This window comes from Aedes albopictus, chromosome 2, assembly GCF_035046485.1.
Source record: "Aedes albopictus strain Foshan chromosome 2, AalbF5, whole genome shotgun sequence".
Lineage (NCBI taxonomy): Eukaryota > Metazoa > Arthropoda > Insecta > Diptera > Culicidae > Aedes > Aedes albopictus.
The window spans coordinates 110,211,377-110,233,942 of NC_085137.1; the positions used below are offsets into that span (position 1 = coordinate 110,211,377).

Sequence of the window (22,566 nt, forward strand, 5' to 3'; positions counted from 1 at the left end):
GCCAACTCAAGGTCGAAGATAGTTATCGCTTGTTGAACTCATATCGAGGAGCTGAATTCAGCAAACACTGTTCACCTGATATGGGTACCTGGCCATTCTTCCATCGCTGGAAATAAAATGGCTGATGAATTAGATCGCACTGGACCATCACCTGACTTCATTGGCCCTGAGCCTGCTATTCCGGTATCGAAATGTTGGGTAAAGCTTCAGATTGACACCTGGGCTGTCACTCAGCACAAACAATACTGGAATAGTTTGGAGTCATGTCGTCAAACAAAATTGTATTGTACTACGCCACCACTAGGGGTGGCGAAGTATCTAACAAATCTGTCAAAGCAAAATTGCAGCATGCTGGTCAAAGCATTGACTGGCCAGTGCCGACTCAGCTATCACATGGCGAATATTCAGCAAGCTGATTCATTTGTCTGTGACAGCTGTGAATCCGATTATGGAACTTCGTATCATTTAATATGTAACTGTCCAGTTTTTGCGCAACTGCGTTTCCGAGTACTCGAAAAATACTTATTCAGTGAAACTGGCTTCAGAAACTTGAATCTTCAGGACGTTCTGTTGTTCTTGACCCGCTGTGGTAAAGAGCTATATGCTCTCTTTACGCTTTATGCGTTATCACAGTACCCTTTTCAGGGCGCTGTTCGAACCCATTGTGGTACGCTTGTGCGTTATTACAGGGTCCTTTTCAGGACACTATTGTGAACCCATTGCAACTGCAATGCATTGTGGTACGCTTATGCGTGTATGAAGATCCTATCCCTTTACCTGTTCTTTCCTCTGTCCTGTCCTTTTATCCTTCCCTTCTACGTCAGATAAATGATGAATAGGCTCGTGTTCATGGCGATGACACACATATCCCAAATGGAGGAGAACGTGCATCTGGAGCCGACCTACTGATACACCCTAAAACGAAAGTACACAGCGAATGAGTAACTTGCGAAAAGACAAAGGATTTTTCACTCATATTTGCGTACGACTGGATCAGCACAAAAAATGTGCTGATCCGGTGTTACACAAATTTGCGTGAATTTTCACACAAGTTTGCATGAAATCTTTTGTCTTTTCGATCGCTGCGTGAAAGTTACTCCTTGCTCTGTGTACATCGATCTTTCCGTGTACCTGATACCTGATACGCGGGTGCTCCCAATGAAGTTGAGAGATCGGCAGTTCCACGTAGCGAATTTCCAAACGTCAATTCTCTTTGTTCGCTGGGGTCGTTGCCGTTGGTATTGGTTCGACACAGTAGTGTCCTTGCCTTGCACTCCGATGTTGATCCGCCGTCTCTACTTAACATGGGGAACATATGCTTTTAGAAATTGAGAAGCATTGAAAATCAAAACAATGGCCATATTAATGTATTCGCTGTATATGTATTACATTCCTTATGTGGAATTCTGTGAATACGTTTACATAGCAAAACAAAAAAAAACGAGTTTTGATCGTAAAAACTGCCTACAAATGTTTGATGATTCTATTGAATATAGTGTAGAATATAGATACTTTCTACTCACAATTGATTCATTGTGCATTTTCTCTGACTGCTGTAAGGTCAAAAAAGTTCTAATAAGGCGCTGTGCATAAGCTACGTAGACTCATTTTGGGCCATCTCAGACCCCCTCCTCCTCCGTAGACTTTCGTTCATACAAAATTTTCGAAATTTGTATGGAGCGTAGACTTTGGCCAGACCCCCCCATCCCCCCTAAGAGTCTGCGTAGTTTATTAGCCCTAAGAGAAGAAATGCAATAAAGATAAAACTTCCCATGCACAAGAAAACTTACATCATCCAGAACCTATCACGATCGTTTTTGCAACTAATCATGTCTCAACGTCGTCGTGGCTTCCACAAATATCGAACCATCCGTTGTAACCGTTTGTAACCGTTGTTCTGCGCCTCCTTTTTACGAAGACCGTGAACATACTGACTGCATCCATCTATCTCGTCGTCAACCCCAATCGAGCGATTTCAACGGCACCAGTCAGAGTGACGAACCTAGATTTTTTTCCACTCCCATTTAATTCCCGCAACAACACCCATGAAAACCACAACGGATTGTTTCTAACCGCTCTCCTAACCAGTACAGCCAGTACAATCCGCAGCACCAGGGGTGATTATGTAATTTCGCTTAAATGGCAGAAAAAATTCACGATGATTACATTGGCTCGGTGTACGAACGGACACGATCATCGTATAAGAAGCATTCCATCCGCTGGCGCTGCCAAGTCCGCTAGATGTGGTGGGGCCCAACTGTAACTAAACAAGCTTCAATTTCTTTTCTAGATTGAACCGTGCTCAAGTAGGTTTCTTTGCCAGTAGTTTTGTTTTGGGGTCTGACATTTAGATGACGACGATGTGTCTTCTTACTTCGTTCGATCGCTAGCGTAAATCGTGTACTTGGCGCTCAAGCGGAACGCTGGGAGAACTATGGAAGAGGTTCCAATTGAAGCAGCAGGTAATAGGCTCTGTTTAACGGTGTGTCTGGTGGGATATTTTTTTCTGGTAGAGTGGAGACAAAAAAGACGACTAGTTTCAGACTTTTTCGTAGAAAATCAAGAATTTTTTAAATTTCTGCATTTGAAGTTCATCAACATTCTACCGTATTTCTTCTAACTTGCATCTTCCATATTTTGTCCTCTATTTTCTATTTGCGATTCTATTCTATATCTATTTTGTACCCTCTGATGTTCTCTCTTTTATCTTTTAATTAAATGTTTATTCACTATCTTGTTTATTCTAATTTTTGTATATCTGTTATCTTGTATCTTCTTTCTTCTTTGTTATATCTTATCCTTATAGCATGTTCAGCAGTATTGACTATAAACTGACAGTTAACTTTTCCTCACGCCTGTAAATTAATTCTTTGCTATCTATGCACGGTTCACACGTCTCCCGCCGACCAGCAGTTCGACGCTTTTTCTGGGACATCGACCTTACCCGGCTAGTTCACCTGTTAGTTTGATACCATTTCCCGGCTTGTTTGTTTTTAATGGTCGCACCAGTTGTTCGCACGCGCACTTGAAAATGGTTCCAACTGTGGGCCCCCATTCGAGCTTGTATCAGGGGGAGAAAGAACGCACCGGAAGTCAGTCATGACTGCTAAAATTACGACGACGATGACGACGACTGGCACTGGCGTACGGAAACGAATTAAATACGAACGAAGTAAAAAGATGATCATTAACGGAATGAATTGCGCATTGTCACTTTAGTTAGGGGTAATGTTGAGTTTATGTGCTCGCGCATTCAGCTGGATGGATTATTGCCTTGGGATGGTTTTCACACTACTGAATAGTGGTGATTGCATTGCTGCATTCAATCTATCAGGGTTGTACAGTAAAAGTGTGTAGGATGATACCGTACGTTGTGGTGATTTTCTCACATATCTAAACAAAGCTAGAACAGTTACTGTATGTATGATGAGAATAATTATATTATGTCCTATGATAATATAAAGTATAGATGTTCTATTGTGACCATCTCGGTGCATATGTTGGTATCTGTTTAACGATGTTAAGCAGCCCAGCCACAATCATCGAGTACTTGTATTTGCATGTTTGCGGGATAGTTGTTTCGTAACGGTGGAGTAGGAAACTAGCAGCATGCTCGAAATGTTATTCTATTGCATTGTTCAGGTGACATGATACACTCAAGATTACTCGTTGCAATATTCCTCTGGAATTCTTCATGGAATTCCTCCAGAAATTTCACTGGAATACATCCAGGAATTCCTCAAAAATTCTACCTCTGAAGTCCTCTGGAATTCTTCCAAGAATTCCTCTGTAATTCTTCCAAGAATTCCTCTGGAATTCTTCCAAGAATTCCTCTGGAATTCTTCCAAGAATTCCTCTGAAATACGTCCAAGAATTCCCCTGGAATACGTCCAAGAATTCCTCTGGAATACGTCCAAGTATTCTTCTTGAATACGTCCAAGAATTCCTCTGGAATTCGACCGAGAATTCCTCTGGAATACGTCCAGGAATTCCTCTGGAATACGTCCAAGAATTCCTCTTGAATACGTCCAAGTATTCCTCTTGAATACGTAAAAGAATTCCTCTGGAATACGTCCAAGAATTCCTCTGGAATACGTCCAAGAACTCCTCTGGGATACGTCCAAGAATTCCTCTGGAATATGTCCAAGAATTCCTCTGGAATACGTCCAAGAACTCCTCTGGAATACGTCCAGGAATTCCTCTGGAATACGTCCAAGAATTTCTCTGGAATACTTCCAAGAATTCCTCTGGAATACTTCCAAGAATTCCTCTGGGATTCTTCCAAGAGTTCCTCTGGAATTCTTCCAAGAATTCCTCTGGAATTCGTCCAAGAATTCCTCTGGAATTCTTCCAAGACTTCCTCTGGAATTCGTCCACAAATTCCTTTGGATTTCGTCCAGGAATGCCTCTGGAGTTCGTCCAAGAACTCCTCTGGAATTCTTCCAAGAATTCCTCTGGAATTCTTCCAAGAATTCCTCTGGAATTCTTCCAAGAATTCCTCTGGAATTCTTCCAAGAATTCCTCTGGAATTCTTCCAAGAATTCCTCTGGAATTCTTCCAAGAATTCCTCTGGAATTCTTCCAAGAATTCCTCTGGAATTCTTCCAAGAATTCCTCTGGAATTCTTCCAAGAATTCCTCTGGAATTGTTCCAAGAATTCCTCTGGAATTGTTCCAAGAATTCCTCTGGAATTGTTCCAAGAATTCCTCTGGAATTGTTCCAAGAATTCCTCTGGAATTGTTCCAAGAATTCCTCTGGAATTGTTCCAAGAATTCCTCTGGAATTGTTCCAAGAATTCCTCTGGAATTGTTCCAAGAATTCCTCTGGAATTGTTCCAAGAATTCCTCTGGAATTGTTCCAAGAATTCCTCTGGAATTGTTCCAAGAATTCCTCTGGAATTGTTCCAAGAATTCCTCTGGAATTGTTCCAAGAATTCCTCTGGAATTGTTCCAAGAATTCCTCTGGAATTGTTCCAAGAATTCCTCTGGAATTGTTCCAAGAATTCCTCTGGAATTGTTCCAAGAATTCCTCTGGAATTGTTCCAAGAATTCCTCTGGAATTGTTCCAAGAATTCCTCTGGAATTGTTCCAAGAATTCCTCTGGAATTGTTCCAAGAATTCCTCTGGAATTCTTCCAAGAATTCCTCTGGAATTCTTCCAAGAATTCCTCTGGAATTCTTCCAAGAATTCCTCTGGAATTCTTCCAAGAATTCCTCTGGAATTCTTCCAAGAATTCCTCTGGAATTCTTCCAAGAATTCCCCTGGAATTCTTCCAAGAATTCCTCTGGAATTCTTCCAAGAATTCCTCTGGAATTCTTCCAAGAATTCCTCTGGAATTCTTCCAAGAATCCCTCTGGAATTCTTCCAAGAATCCCTCTGGAATTCTTCCAAGAATCCCTCTGGAATTCTTCCAAGAATTCTTCTGGAATTCTTCCAAGAATCCCTCTGGAATTCTTCCAAGAATCCCTCTGGAATTCTTCCAAGAATCCCTCTGGAATTCTTCCAAGAATCCCTCTGGAATTCTTCCAAGAATCCCTCTGGAATTCTTCCAAGAATCCCTCTGGAATTCTTCCAAGAATCCCTCTGGAATTCTTCCAAGAATCCCTCTGGAATTCTTCCAAGAATCCCTCTGGAATTCTTCCAAGAATCCCTCTGGAATTCTTCCAAGAATCCCTCTGGAATTCTTCCAAGAATCCCTCTGGAATTCTTCCAAGAATCCCTCTGGAATTCTTCCAAGAATCCCTCTGGAATTCTTCCAAGAATCCCTCTGGAATTCTTCCAAGAATCCCTCTGGAATTCTTCCAAGAATCCCTCTGGAATTCTTCCAAGAATTCCTCTGGGATTCTTCCAAGAATCCCTCTGGTATTCTTCCAAGAATTTCGCTGGAATTCTACCAAGAGTTCCTCTGGAATTCTACCAAGAATCCCTCTGGAATTCTACCAAGAATTCCTCTGGAATTCTACCAAGAATTCCTCTGGAATTCTACCAAGAATTCCTCTGGAATTCTACCAAGAATTCCTCTGGAATTCTACCAAGAATTCCTCTGGAATTCTACCAAGAATTCCTCTGGAATTCTACGAAGAATTCCTCTGGAATTCTACCAAGAATTCCTCTGGAATTCTACCAAGAATTCCTCTGGAATTCTACCAAGAATTCCTCTGGAATTCTACCAAGAATTCCTCTGGAATTCTACCAAGAATTCCTCTGGAATTCTACCAAGAATTCCTCTGGAATTCTACCAAGAATTCCTCTGGAATTCTACCAAGAATTCCTCTGGAATTCTACCAAGAACTCCTCTGGAATTCTACCAAGACTTCCTCTGGAATTCTTCCAAGAGTTCCTCTGGAATTCTTCTAAGACTTCCTCTGGAATTCTTCCAAGAATTCCTCTGGAATTCTTCCGAGAATTCCTCTGGAATTCTTCCGAGATTTCCTCTGGAATTCTTCTAAGAGTTCCTCTGGAATCCCTCCAGAAATTTCTGTGGAATCTCTCCAGAAATTCCTCTGGAATTTCTCCTGAATGTCTACTAGAATTTCTACAGAAATACCTCTGGAAGTTCTCCAGAAATTTCTCTGTAATTTCTACAGAAACTATTTTGGAATTTCTACACAAAAATCCTTTGGAATTTCTCCAGAAATTCATCCCAAATTCCTCTAGAAATTTCACTGGAATTCCTATAGAAATTCCTTTGGAATTCCTCTAGAAATTCCTTTGGAGTTCCTTCAGAAATTTGTCTGGAATTCCTTCAGAAATTTCTCTGGGAATTGTTCATCAGAAATTTCTCTGGAAATCTTCCACAAATTCCTCTGGAATTGCTTCAGAAAGTTCTCTGAAATTTCTTTAGAAGTTCCTCTGGAATACCTCAGATATTTCTCCTGAATTTCTTCAGAATTCCTCTGGAATTCCTTCAGAAATTTTTCCTGGAATTCCTTAAGAAATTCCTCTGGATTTCTTTCAGAAAGTTTTCTGGACCTTCAGAAATTTCTCTGGAATTCTTTCAGAAATTCCTTTGGAATTCCTTCTGGGATTATTACTTTTCTGGGATTATTTATCAAGGAAGTTTACCATTGAACTTTTTGATAAGTACAACCTACTTCGAAGTTCGATTTAGGGCCAACGGAGGATTTCACTACTCTGTTCAAACACCATCTTTTTACAGAATTATTCTGATGATGCATCACCTATTATTTTCTTCTCTATCTCACGACGGTTGCCCTTCCATTCGGGCCAACAACAGTTTTTTGCCGAGTTTTTTTTTTTCTGCGAATTGACCTTTCTGTTGTTATTGCTTTTTTTCCACCACCATCATCGCTCGCACAATGCTTTTCCAATCCCGATGGGTAGGTAGGTACGTTGTTGGGTATATCACGAGCAAACCCGCACGAAGTAAGCAAAGTAAGTGCTTCTTCAGCCGAAGCTTCCGCAAGCCCACAACAGCACGCGAGCAATTTCTTTTTGTCGGCATTTGGATGCACCCAAAGCCCCGCATACCTACTTCCCGCTCAGCATACTGCTGCAGCCGTCTATGCCACCACCCGCGGGATTAATGACGCTGCTAGAGGATGGGAAAACGTCGATCGACGTACCCAGAGCAACAGTAGCAGTAGCACCCGAGCAGGAGGGAATGCTAACACTTGAAATCATGTGTAAGGAATTGAGATGAAATATGTTGAGCTCGTTTGAGATCATGGATGAGTTAAAGTAAAAGTATGAACTTCAATAATATAGACAGCGAGTACATGTTTGACTCAACCATTAACACTACCAAGATGAAGTACGTGGTAGTGGGTAGAGACGGAAGCACGCAGAGAAATATAGAATGAATGTGACAATAACAATATTTTTTGGAATTTACGGAAAAATGTCTTGATAGAATTTTCAAGTATGAAATCTGCATACTATACAATACATGTATACATGTATACATGTTTTAGTAAGTGGTCAAAAATATATAGTTAAAATAAACTCAGAATTCATTGTTGAAGAAGTTGTTCCTGGTGGAGCCTTTGAAAGCCTTTTCTGACAAATCCAATAAAATTTAAGAGAAAGAAAAGTTTTGGAAGACTTCTTGATTGATTAAAATATTGTTGAATGGCTGCTTCTGTAGAGCCGTCTATGGATTTTTTTTTCTGCACTCTGAATAGAGTTGAAACCTCTACACTAGACCCGAAGATAGAAAAGAGTACGTAATCTTTCAGAAGCAGTTTGCCAGCCGTACGCGGAAAATGATATCCATTAAGACACTGTTGCAACTGACTCAGAAAGTTACGGTAGAAGATTGGGAAGTTTTCAATTGGTCAGTCAGTCAGGATTTGCCTATGTAGTGTTATGGTCACACGGTTTGTGTTTGTCTCCTTGTTTAATTTTGTGGTATGGTTAAATATGTTTTTCTCCTCGTTAAGTCAGTTGTCGTATGTTTTTTTTTTCATCGAATCAATCGAACCCTGTATGTTAAAATATAGTCGATCCTGTGTCAAATTGTTTTCTTGATTTGGCTAATCGTTTTCTACTTGTGTTCATCTCTTGTGTCCTTAAATTGTCATCGGTCCAAAATCCACAGAAACATGTAACTGAACTTCTGAACATCTAAGAGATAATCAAAAATACGCCAAGTTGGTCAGTTGATTGCAATAAAATTTTAAAATAATAAAAATTTCATGTCAACTTTCATCCTGCTACAAATACTATTGAAAATATTCAAATTCGTTCAATTGTCCTATCGGTCTTACCTAGATGAACCATGGCTTCTGTAGAGCCGTCTATGGAATTTCCGAACTTAATATTCCACAATCATTCCCCTCAGCTCGGGGACCAGCAGCCACGCCATCAGGCAAAAAGAAAATTGCCGTTTGCTGTGGTGGCCGTCTTTACCTCCAGCTTGAAGCACACACCTGTGCCCTCCTATATCCGTGTTTTCGGTTCACATTTCCAGTGATGCCGAGCCACACAGCACACAACAACCAGCAGCAAGCAGCAGAACCGGACGAATTCGCATGGCATCGGTCGTTGTTGTATATCATTTCGGTCCCGCAGCTCGGCGCGATATGTTGTTCGTTTCGTTTTTCTTTCACACCATACCCGACCGGTCGTCGTCGCGCGCGCATGTTCGTTGCTTGTGCTCCACTCGCTGTATTGAAGTCTATTGACGATCGTGGTTCCGTGCCGCCGCCACTAGTAACTGACTGCCGTGCCGTTCGTTGATGCCCCCCCAGCCTGATGTTCTGGGAAGAATTTCACCGAACTGTGAATTCGCCCAAGGGGAAAATCGTAGTGTGCTGTGATATTATGCTGTAGTATTTGTTTCGATTGTGGATATCTGCTAAAATTGGCCGAAATCGAACAGCTCGTCAGAGTGTAGTGTGATAAATATCTGAAGTTGGATTAAGAATTTTTTGTTGTTAGAAAAGAATTCGCAGCTGTTAAGTGCCTAAGTGAATTATTTATGTGAAATAACCATTCGTGTATTGATTGCTGTCGACAATGCAAATTTTGGATATCAATCAGAAGGATTATGTATGTATTATTGCACAGTTTGTACTTGTTATATATTTTTACCAGTTTTTGTTATAATCCATAAATCATTGCATAAATAATTGAGCGATTTGGAACTTTTATAAACGTAAAAATAGTTTGTTTAGTTGAGTTAAAAGTTAAGGGATTTTATTTTTCAAGGTATAATATCAGATACTCAATGTAATTGGTTTGAAATCAACTGTGTGGTAGCGGAATATGTCCGAATAGTGGACCCTGCCCAAATGGTCCTATACCCTATATGTTACAAATAAGGATGCTTTGCTTCAGTTGGAATGTGAGATCATATAGGTCACTGCATGAAATTCTCTCCTTCTCTTTCACTCTTACAGAAATTTTGTAAACAACAAGGCCAAGAAACGTCAAAATCTCATACAAAATCAAAACAGTGCAGTGCCCTATAGCGTGTTTGTGTTTTTATCTATGCTAACCGAGTACTTCTCGAGTACATATCATTCGGAAACCATTACACTTTCGAAAATGATATCTGCCAAATTTGTAACTGTGAAAAATCAGAACACCTGCTACAAAGTTCAATGATTTATATTGAAAATATTCAACTGCGCTTTTTATCCACCTAATAAAATATGGAGTTCAAAAGACGACGTTGGTAGTGAATGCAATTGATATAATTTGGCCTGAATTGATATTAAAAAACCCAGATTAATCCACCTAGTGGTGATAGTGCCTTTCTCGTCGAATATGTACTCATGAACTTTTCGTCGACGTTAGCCAAAATGTTCCTGAATCCTGAAAACACTTCATATAGAAAAGCAACAATTTTAACAAAGCCATCATCGATTTTCGAAGCTTATTATTGATACATATTCCGATGTTATGTTCAACAGCAAAACAGAGCTGAAAAATATCAGACCTCTCAGTTGACTGCTTGACTACCTCAACCCTAGTCGTGTATTGGGGTCATTATGACCCCATTCCATTTCCTACAGCAGCTAATGCATGAAGAAGGTTAATTGTATTCACAATCACAGATCACTTTGTGATCTTCGCCAATGTTTATTTCAGCACACTTTAGGCTATATTTTATTATCATTGGTAACATGATTCATGTAAAATTTGACCTTCCCACAAGAAAAATGCATTCAAATTCTTGAATTTCATTTCCATTCAAATTTCAATCGCAATAAGAAAAGTGAGGGCTCAACCAGCCGCACCCAAATTGTGAGCAGTAATTTCAAAAGCATATGGAGATTGAAGATTGAAAAACTGTATAAGGTGTTTATGCGATTAAATTATATTTTTCCATAAAACGTTGATCCATCCTACTATACATTTACACCGCAGGAATCTGAAATGGTGTGATTTGAAGAGATCGCTTTGGTCACGATTTTGTTCTCCTGCATATATAATCTTATAATCTTACCCAACGTTTACATGCTATCAAAAAAGCCACAATTTGATTTATCGCTTTGACATTTATTTTGTTCGCCTTTATAATTCCGCTATTTGATGTGCAGCTTGCATCGGTTTTGTTAAATTTTGCGTTTGACCACTTCCGGCGGGACACCTGCAACCGCTTCCGGTGGTCTCAAATATTGTCTGGGACTAGGTTTTTGTCAACTGAAAAGCCGAAATTGAATGTGATCTGAGGCTATTTTCTTGCTAACCGTTCGGCAAATTTTTGAAAAAGCCACGATTTTATGTATCGCATGCATGATTTTAATTCACTTCTATTAAATCACTTCCGATGGAACACCCGCAACCGATTCCGAAATATTATTAGAAGTTCTAGATGTGACCTGAGACTATTTTGTTGTTGACCGTTCATTAGATTATCAAAAACGCCGCTATGGTTTAGTTCCCTTCTATATTTTACCACTTCCGACGCGTTACTCGTCTTGTCACCAGTTCTGGAACACTACCGGTTCTCCCAAATATGGTCTGAGATTATTCGTTGGTTAACCGTTTATCTTGTTACTGAAAAAGTAATTGAAATGTCGCATGTATTGGTTGTCTTTTACATTTGACCATTTCTGGCGGGACACCCGTAATCGGTTCCGTAACACACTGATATGGCTTGCGCCTATTTTCTTGCAACTGTTAAACATGTTACCTAAATAGCCGTGATTTGAGCTATCGCATGCATAGGTTTGGTGTCACTTCCTGCCCGGAATCGGTTGCGAAACACTACCGATAGTCTCTTAAATAGTCTGAGACTATATGCTTGCTAAAGTTTAATAGGTTATCAAAAAAGCCATGGGTTTGGTTCAATTTTATATTTAGCCGCTTTCGGAGGAAAACCCGGAACTAGTTTTGGCACTACTGACAGTCCATAATGTGGGTTTAGCCCACTTCCTCAATAACCGGTCATCAAGTTGTCGAAAAAGCCGTTATTTGATGTGCCGTATGCAAAAGTTTTGTCAACTTTTATATACGGCCATTTCCGGCGGAGCACCCGGAACCGGTTCCGAAGCACTACCGGTTCAGATATGGTCTGAGACTGTTTTCTTGCTAACTGCTCATCAGGTTATCGAAAATGCCGCAGTTTGATGTGTCGCATGCATGGATTTGGTTCACTTTTATATTTGGCCACTTCCTGCAGGACACCCGGAACAGGTTCCGGAACACTACCGGTTGAGATATGGTCTGAGACTGTTTTCTTGCTAACTGTTCATCAGGTTATCGAAAATGCCGCAATTTGATGTGTCGCATGCATGAATTTGGTTCACTTTTATATTTGGCCACTTCCTGCAGGACACCCGGAACCGGTTCCGGAACACTACTGGTTCAGATATGGTCTAAGACTGTTTTCTTGCTAACTGCTCATCAGGTTATCGAAAATGCAGCAGTTTGATGTGTCGCATGTATGGATTTGGTTCACTTCTATATTTGGCCACTTCCGGCGGGGCACCCAGAACCGGTTCTGGAACACAACCGGTTCAGATATGGTCTGAGACTGTTTTCTTGCTAACTGTTCATCAGGTTATCCAAAATTCCGCAGTTTGATGTGTCGCATGTATGCGTTTGTTACATTTTTATGTATAGCCCCTTCCAAGGGTACTGATCCGGAACACGTAAATGGCACAACTCCGGAACGGCTGGACCGATCCGAACCATTTTCAATAGGAAACAATGTGACCAGATTCCGCGTCGAATGAACCGTCGGTCAATAAAATCGGTTGAGGTTTACTGCCAAAAAGTGAGTGTGAGTTTTTTTGTACACACACATACACACACACATACACACACACACACATCACCTCAATTCGTCGAGCTGAGTTGATTGGTATATGTGACTTGACCCTCCGGGCCTTCTATCAAAAAGTCGTTTTTGGAGTGAACATATAGCCTTTCCAGTACACTTAGTGTACGAGAAAGGCAAAAAAATGAATTGTGATATTTGTATTTATAACTTATTTTGGACCCCTACAGCAGCTACGATGGACGCGCGGACCTTCAGCAAGGGCATGCCCTAAGCGTTTGGGTTCTATTCCTGGTCTGCTCAGAAACTTTTCTTAATGCCTTTAGCATTTACCTTCTGTTTTGTGGAAGTACTCTTCGAACACTAAATTGAGAGGCTTTTTGTGGTATCAACACAAAACATCAATCCGTACTCAGTACAAATAATTAATAGTGTACGAAAGTTACCGATACTGAACTTTATCAAGGACTCAGCACAAGGTTACAATATGTATTTGCAAGAAGCTCCCCAAAGACATTCATGTGAGAATAATACGGGAATTTTTTAATAATTTTGGAGATATCCCTCCGAAAAAGTGCGATTCAGACGAGAAAAATCCTAGTAAGGAATATCTAGGAGTAGTCGTGGTGCAATAGTATAGTATAGTATCAGGCTATTAGTATATTTTTAAAAAATCTTGTAAATACTCCGTATTGCAGTTTTATCGTAATGTACTCTGGAATTTCTGCAGAGATATCTCTTGAATGGATTCCTTTGGAATTTTCTGCTGGGATACTTTTAAAGTTTCTCCAAGGATTATTCTGTAATTTCTCCAATAAATACTCTCGAATTAATACAGTATTCCACCAGGGATTTCGTAGCAATCCCTCCAGATTATTTTTTAATTCTCCTAAAACTTTCTGAAATTCCACCTGGAATTCTTCTGAAATTCCTCTAGATTTTTTTCTGAAATGCCTTTAGGATTTTTTTTGGAATTCTCCCAGAAATTCTTTTACAATTTCTCCAGAAGTTTTTCTTGAATTTCTCCAGGAATTGTTTTGGAATTTCTTCAGGGATTGCTCTGGAATTTCTATTGGAATTCTTCTGGAATTATTTCAGGACTCTTCTGGAAATTCCTCTAGAGATTGCTCTGCAATCTCTCCAGGGATTTCCCTAGAGTTTCTTCAGAGATACTTATCTGGAATTTATTTGCAAAACACAATATAAATCTGTACCCAGTACAAATAATTTTTAGTGTAAATGTTATGCAAAAGTTACCAATACTGAACTTTTTCAAAGATTTATTTTGTGAACTTTATAGTCGATTCAAATTAGTGTAAGCTCAAAATATTTGCAAAAAGCTCTACGAGGGCATTCATGTAGATTTTTTAACGGAAGTTAGGCCGGAACAAATCTCATTTTCTTCTTTTGTCACTTTGCTCGTTGACTCGTCAAGGGGGTGGATGATAAATAATAGATGTATATGTTGAACAGTTACCCAAACAATTAGGCGAAATTGTAAAAATCATCGGGTTTGTTAAGAAATTTTCTCGACAACTCTAATTTCAGTTCAAAATTTTTAAATTTTTGTAAAATTTATTTGTTTCCCCCCTCAAAATGTTGAATTCCGGCCAAAATTTTCCGAGGGGGGGTGACATTAGAGAAAATCGAAATTTGTGTCAGCCTTATGTAATAATTATGGAGACATCCCCCTGAAAAAAATGAGAGGAATATCTAGGAGAATTTGTGATAAAAAATGGTATAGCAATACTTATATTAAAAGTGTGTTTTAAAATAATCTTGTAAATGTTCCGTATTGCAGTTATATCGTAATTTCTAAAAGAATTTATGGTGTAGTCTCCGATTGATTGATTGATTTATCTTTATAATAAAGACTTTCAGTCCTTGGCTGGTTCGTCTCTTAGTCTGTGAAGTTTTACAGACGAATTCTTTAACCCTTATGTGACCGACAGGGTACCCGAGTACCCAGCGCCCATTTAAAAAGCACGGTGTAGAAAAAAGCAAAAAGTTTGTCGGACACATAACGGTTAATAAACCTGTTCAGTGGTTCTGTTCAAAAATCTGTTCAAAAATCTGTATAATACAGATAAATCTGCAGTGGTTTTCGACTGGTAGATTCTGATACTCGGAGTTTTCGGCTATTCAGTCTTAAGATTTCTAACGGTAGTTTGTTAACTGCCCGACGTTTCGGCTGTTCTTGGCAGCCTTCTTCTAGGGGAAATTAGATCAATCGTTTACGTTTGTGAACATATATTGTGTGTTGGATTGTCGTACATTTTTAGCGTGAATAGTTGTGGGTGGTTTTAGTTTGCTACTAATATTCTACGTTTTCACTACTGATCACGGACACTGTTAATATCTACAAAAGCAAGCTAAAAAAATTAAAATACGTCAAACGATTAAAAAGTTTTAGGGCTCCAAAGTTATTTTTTTTTGTAAAAAGAAGAAAAAAAAATAAATTAAATCTTCAAAAACTTATATTTTGCGTGACTGAAAAAAAGTAATGTTCTACGAGTTTATTCGAAATTTAATTTGTGAGAATTTCATAAAAAGATTGAAAATCGGTTGAAAATTGAGAAAGTTATGGCACTTGAAGTGAAAACACTTTTTTATTACTCGAAAATTCAACTTTGAAGCGCTTGCGCGACCTCTAAATCTCAATATTTTTGGCTTAAACTCAGAGGTTTCTCTTTTTGTGTCATTTGAATCCAAAAGAGCTTACGAATTCCAGGTTTCAACAACTTTTGAAAAATAAGCCGCAGCCTAGTGAGCAGTTTGTCTAAACATAACATTACCCGAGCAAAAGGGAATACCTAATAAATACCATGATTGATTTTGCTGTGAAATCACCGAAGAACAAGTTTTACTATTACATAATGAAGCTATCGAACAAAAGTTCAATTTAATAATTAAGAAATGTTTTTCAATATCTTTTGGATAATAAATACAGCACTTGAAGTTTCAGGTATGCATTAAGTATTGAAATAATAAGAGTTGTTATTTTCTTATTACCACCTAATGAAAGGTATAACAAGGTTCGATATTATCCAATTTCAATCATGTGTTCAAAGTACGATTGTGCAGAAAATTTTTAACTTGAGATGGATGTAGCTTTAGAGCCATTACAGTGCAACGAAGAAATCTTTCTACAAATACAAATACAAATTTCCAATGTTATTGGGAGTAATTATTGATAGTTTACATCTTTTTACTTCCATCTGATGAGCCATTGGTCATTGGTAAGTTGGAATATCTGTAATTATCGGTTATTTTTCATCTGATATGACGGGAATTAATGCATATGACGAAGTAGATTTCTAATGGTTTCGGCATGCAGTCACAAAAAAGCGTTGATTCTTTTATTTCGTTGCCGACGTTTCGATCCCTGGGTTTGGATCTTCCCGAGGATCAAAACGTCGGCGATGAGATAAAAGAACCAACGCTTATTTCTGTGACTGCAAGCCGAAACCATTTGAAGTCTCACCAAAATCATCAAAGAAACGAAGTAGATTTCTACCGTCTAAAATATAAAACGAATTAAAACTAGTTTTTGGTGGATGTACTAAGATATTATCGACGGTTCTGGGTTCACGCCCTTTTTCTGATGAAATTGATGCTAAAATCTTCTTGTATGTGAAAGGGGCCATTCATAAACCACATAGACTTTTTGATTGGAGGGGGGTCTGGCCAAAGTCTACGCTCCATACAAATTTAAAAATTTTTGTATGTACAAAAGTCTACGAGGGGGGGGGGGGGTCTGAGTTGGCCAAAATTTGGTCTACGTGGTTTATGAACAGCCCCAAATTTGAAATTTGGAATAAAAACCCCATCCCAAAACATCTCAAAACTTATATATGGGTAACTCTCGCTGAGACCGGCCCACTATTTACACCTTGTCTTCAAAAACGTTTAAGGTGGCGATTTTCTGAAAGTCCTCGCTAAAAAGTAAGAAAAATGCATTTGGTTACTCAAATTGATGGACCCCCCGTTAGTTAGAGCCACGACAATTTTTACAGACCCCCCAATTTTGGCCAAATGCTGGCTCATTTAAACCGTTATTACTCGAAAATTTCTCCAAAAACCACCTCAAAACGAAATGTTGTTGAAAAGAGGAAAGATAGGGCTACTACAATAATAAAAAGTTGGGTCGGCCATATTGATTCTAAACGCCATATTTTTTTACCAAAACATTTTTTCACCATGATGGCAACCATCGCTTTTCAATTTTTTTGCATCAATTGAAAGCTGAGACATTTATACATATCGTATCAAGAAAATAATAGAGATGTCTTTCCAATCAAAAAATATCTGCAGTTTTGTAAATTAAGCCACGTTTTCTCCATACATTTCCATGCGCACCGGCAACGACATGCAACAGCATCCGAGTTTACGCCTCACGCTATGTCCAAAGGGAAATATTATGAAAATCGAATGTACCTCAAATGTTATTCCATAGGATCGTAGATTTGGACCTCTAGTTTCAGAATCTGTGCGGTTTAAAATATTTCATGTTGGGTTTTTCGACTTTTTTTGATTTTTTTGATTTTTTTCTTATTTTTCCATACAAATGGCAAAAAAAAGTCATTTTAAGGATAATTTCATCCCATATAAAAATGTATGGAAAAAAAACCCAAGATGGACTATTTTAAATCACACATATTCTTAATCTGGAGGTTCAAAAATACGGTTCTAGCGAATAAACTTTGAGGTACATTCACTTTTCATAATACTTCCTTCTGGACATAGCGTGTGCCTGCATGTATACACAAAGGCATCTGCCGCAAAATTTGGGCAAACCGGAGGTTCGTTTCCGCTTTTGACTGTTTCTCAATGATGCGGGCATTGCTTTTATAACTTTTTTAGTGTTTTGAAAAGCTTAAACCTTCAGCTTTCCATTAGAGGGTTCAGATTTTAAATTCGTGTTCGTAAACACTACAAAAAAACGCTGCATTTATGTGCAAAAGTAGCATGGTTTACAAAACGGCAGATAACTTTTGAAAGAAGAAAAAGACATCTCTAATTTTTTGATATATTTTGCATAAATGTCTCAGCTTTCAATTGATGCAAAAAATTTGAAAATCTGTGGTTGCCATTAATGGCGAAAAAAAAGTTTTGGTGTAAAAATCCTAGATGGCGGCGAAAATCAATATGGCTGTCCCAACTTTTTTTTTATTTTAAATAGTACATAGCTCTATCTTTCCTCTTTTCAACAACAATTCGCTTTGAGGTGGTTTTTGGAGACATTTTCGAGTTATAACGGTTTAAATGAGCTAGCATTTGGCCAAAATCAAGGGGTCTGCAAAAATTGTTGTGGCTTTAACTAACGGGGGGTCCATCAATTTGACTAACCAAATGCATTCTCCTTACTTTTTTAGCGAGGAGAAAATCGCCACCCTAAACATTTTTGAAGACAAGGTGTAAATAGTGGGCCGGTCTCAGCGAGAATTACCCATAAAAATTCATGATAAGTTTAACTTGGAAGGAAGTGTACAGTTATTCTAGTCATTTCAAGAACTTCTTAAATGATTTTTTGATTTCCCATCTTCATAAAGTGATAAAGCCATGTAAATATCCATATTCTTATAAAAATTTCACCAGGTTCTCATCTACGCCAAAAAATTTACTCAATGAATTCTATTAAAATTCTATTCAGCCGAATTCGCCAGCCAGCCCGCAAAAAAATCGGCTAATTCCCTTTGTTATTTTTTTCAGGGATTCAATGATATCTTGCATGTTTTTTTAACGTTTGGCGCATTCTTATCCGGAACTCTTTAGTAATTGTGCTAATTTTCGAACAATAATTTGTTTATTTATGTTTATTTATTTATGAATTCATGCTTTTATTACTTTATATATTCGTTTATGATCGTTAATCATGTTAGTAAACCGTGATGTTAATTTTCATATTAACCTACCTTATGTATCATGTTAAGAACAGCTTGCTGGCGTAGTGTACGGTTGGGGTCCTAATGCACAAGGAGATTTAATCCATTTACTCCCAGCGATCTTTTTTGAGATCAGAAGCCTCGAATGCCCAGTGATCTATTTCAAGATCAGTAACGTTGGGGGAAAAAATATATTTTTGTAATTACGTTGTAAAATGCCCTGCTTTTCACTCGCGATAAGAATCACAAAACGGCCTACTTTTCTTCACTAAAACAAGAGTGCCGAAAAGTACTACTTTTCGGCACTCTTAAGAGTGCTAAAAAGTAACACTTTTCGGCACTTTTGCCATCATGCACTTTGTTCCAACGGCCGCGACTGCTGCACATGCAGCTGTTGCTTCTACATCGGCTGAATAACTTGAATCGGAATCAGGACTATCTGATTCGATTACAGATCAGATTGGTTCAGATGTAAAAACAGCAAATGAAACGGCTTTTACTGGTGCCCACCTGTGCCCACTGCTGCTGATTGGCGTCGGAACCTCGATCATTTGTGACACCAGGTGACACCTACTAATAAAATACACCCAGTCTGACTACACCATAGCCTACCTGATCAAACAAAAAAACTACGCTGACTTGCACGGAAGCTAGCACGTGGTCTCTACTGAAACATGCTTGTGTGCTTAGGAAAGATTGTGCTGAAAGGGTAGTCTTCGTAATTACAAAAAATGTTGTACGAAACTCGTTGCAAAACTCGATTTGTTCAGCACTCGTCGTATTTATCCAACTCGGCAAGTCTCGTTGGATAAATGTACGACTCGTGCTGAACAAATCATTATTTTGCAACTTGTTGCATAAATAACTATTTCAGTAAAGTTGCTGAGGAGGCAAGAGACTTTCCGATAGTTTGTAATTTAGTACATATTTGCTCCAGTAGGTGAATCTAGTACCGTAATCCGGGGTCAAATTGATCACTTTAAAACAACTTTTGCGGATAACAATAGTGGCAATTCAAATACTGCAAAAAGAATTTCTGTAAAACCAGCACCCAGTAGATCTCCGTTGAACCATGTGACAAAATTTTGTTCAACAAATTCAAATTTTAAGTTAAATAACTCCAAAAATCAAAATATTGGAAATGCCACTTTGGGGTGAAATTGATCAGTATACAATAGGCCTGTCCAGCTTTTCAAAAATGTTCTCTGATTCTCAAGTCCACCCCCATATTTCGATTGGCATCCTAAAAGAAGTAACTGGTCAAAATTTCAGCCAAATCCGTTGAAATTAAGAGGTGCATCAAATCAATTTTGTGTTTTTCGGCTATTTTTGAACTTCAAAAAATCATAACTACTCTAAAACATGTCAAAACTTAATTCTTTCGGCAGAAATTGAAAGCTATACTTGTCTGCTACAACTTCTCCGAACAACGTGTGCCAATAAAATTGAAGGAAACATGTGTAATTATCACATTTGTAATCAGAAAAACCTTAAAAAGTTGATTTTTTGATAGATTTCGTTCTGGAACACCCTAATATACTTAATAAGTTGGATTTTTCAAAACGGCATCATATTCTCCAATGTTTTTTGGTTATTTGCTTCTTTGACACCAATGCTGTAGGAGTTGAGCAAAAATTACTAAAATTCGTGAAAGTCAAATGTGGCCTAAAAACTAGCTTTTTGGAGGCAGTCTTTCGCAAAGTGAGCCAGGACATCAAGACTTCAAAACTTCTAAATTTTTGTATGGCGCTGATGAGTCCTAAATGTAACCTTCCGGCAGTCGCGCGGTTGATCTCCCTCACCAGCACCACGCTTAAGCTGGTTACAAAAAGCGAGATTTTTTCAACGTGTTGCACAAAATATAACAGCGTGATCGTTCGAAGGTTATAAAAATATAATTAGTTATATCGAGAATCAGATTACATAGAAAAATTTTGTCTAAGGCGAAATTGATCTTGGCATAAAAAGCTATCCGGTCATAAACTAGTTGGTTCTGAATGTACTCGCTAGAAGGCGCAAGTGTATCATAGAAATTATAAACTTCTATATCTCAATAAATGCAATATGTATAATAATTTTGTTTAAAGCAAAGATGATCAGGGAAGATTTAAATATTACGTCCATCGTTTTTCCGGATTTCTAGACCCCCCCTCACCCCTCTGTCACGCAATTTTCCTATACCCAATACACGTACTGTCACACTTTTCTAGACCCCCCCCTCCCCCAAATGTTGGACGTAATTTTTGAACGTTCCCAGGACATCAAGAGCTATCCGAAGTCATCGATAACAGAGATATTCACCTTTTTTTATCAAATGCACTATCAATGAGTGGAAAATATTCATATTTTTTCTAGTAATTTGATGACAGCCTGATTTTTTATTGCTTCGTCCACATAAAGTGTTGGGCTATAGTAATCCGCTCCTTTGCTGATTCTGTCAACACTTGGCCGAATTATTTGTATCATTGATTATTTTTTTTTTCAATATTGAGGAAAAACGGCATTATTGTTGATGCTAACTTTACCACTTATAGTTACCATTACCATTAATTGGGAAAACATTGCTAGCTGTGACTTAGGGCGTTTTTCCTTTTACTTAGCAATAATTGCATCTACGGTTATGTAAGGAAACTATTCAAAGTGAAATACCGCGCACTCATAAAACCAGACCACGTATATAAACACCCTGCAATACCAATCTCGGGATAACCAGTGCACCACAGTGCACCCTCATAAAACATTCCAAATGGCGGCATAAAGTATACATTGTAAATGGATCACACGTGCGTTCCCTGTAGCAGTCGTGCACAACGCGGTAGCGCCATGAGGGAAAAAAGATCAACAGACGAACGACCAAGCAAACTGCGTGATCGTATCTTTCATCCTGCGCAGTTTTATGTGATCTTTATCTCTTTGGTGAAAATTATCTTGATTTTTCTCATTCGATGCAACTTCTGCGGAAAGCAGTAGCATAGCAAGGTAGGAAAATTAAACGAAAAATTCGAACAATAAAATTTTGTAACTACAAGCACTGCTAGTAAGTAAAGCTGTGTGCCTACCGGTTTCCTTATTTGGTTCAATCCAGCCGCGGCCAAAAAGGGTACTGCTAATGAGCATAATATGCCTAGTTTCATGCTGCACACGGAGTGTAAATGCACTACTGACTTGCCTACCACCGTACCGCCGTCCACTTGTAAAAGGCATTATTTTCAGCTGCGGGCGTGTACGGTTTCACACAGCTTAATCCGAACACTTCCCGTCGTCGTCGTGAGGCATATTTGATTCAATTTAAGTTAATAACCACCGCACCGGAATTGGTGGAATGAAGCGCCACCCTTGCACGAGTACCGTGATTTCGGGTGAAATTAATCTCTTTTTGTGTGTTTTTCTTCCTAATGTAACCTATTCAACTTCCCGCCTTTTTCGACCAGGCAAATAACACTGGGATATGAAGTTAAACAAATGTTATGGCCGTAAAGGACAATTTCTGTACTATGTTCATGGATTGGCAAGTTCACAATTTTTCGAAATGTAATTTTTAACTGTAAATATTGTTTCTATCCTGTCGGTTTCAGTTATTCTGGATTTCATATCCATAACGAAGTGGGAGTTGCATTTTTATTGTATTACATTGCATATCTTCCATTTTTTTTCGGAAACTTCGTTACTTTATACATTTTTTGGCCTAAATTAGGCAATCTACACGCTCAGAAATCCGTTCTGATAAACGTGAACAAACAAACGCAAATATGAGAACAAACAAATATACACCGTGAACTGGAACTAGTTCCAGCTGTCAATATGGGCGTTCTAGAAAACGTAAAATCTAGTTCACGGTGTACATTTCTTATTGTTGTTATCGTTGCTATGCATAGTTCCCGTTTGTTCCCGTAGCCGTGACTGGGAGTGCACGTATATCGGAACGGATTTTTTTGCGTGTAGTGATCATGCAATTTTTAGCAAAAGAAACCACACTTGACCAATTTCAC

The 22,566-nt window shown here is 38.6% G+C and overlaps 1 protein-coding gene across 2 annotated transcripts in view; it reads left to right on the top strand.

Moving 5' to 3' along the window:
- Positions 1-22,566, top strand: part of LOC109420660 (villin-like protein quail) — a 66,932-nt gene that overhangs the window by 32,524 nt on the left and 11,842 nt on the right. The window contains exon 1 of one of the 2 annotated variants that reach the window (XM_019695081.3): positions 8,793-9,511. The exons of the other annotated variant lie outside the window; for it this stretch is intronic. Within the exon in view, the coding sequence (XP_019550626.2) occupies positions 9,479-9,511 (33 nt within the window). The 5' untranslated portion in view covers positions 8,793-9,478. Of the gene's footprint in view, positions 1-8,792; positions 9,512-22,566 lie in introns of those variants that run through there. 2 annotated transcript variants of the gene reach the window in all.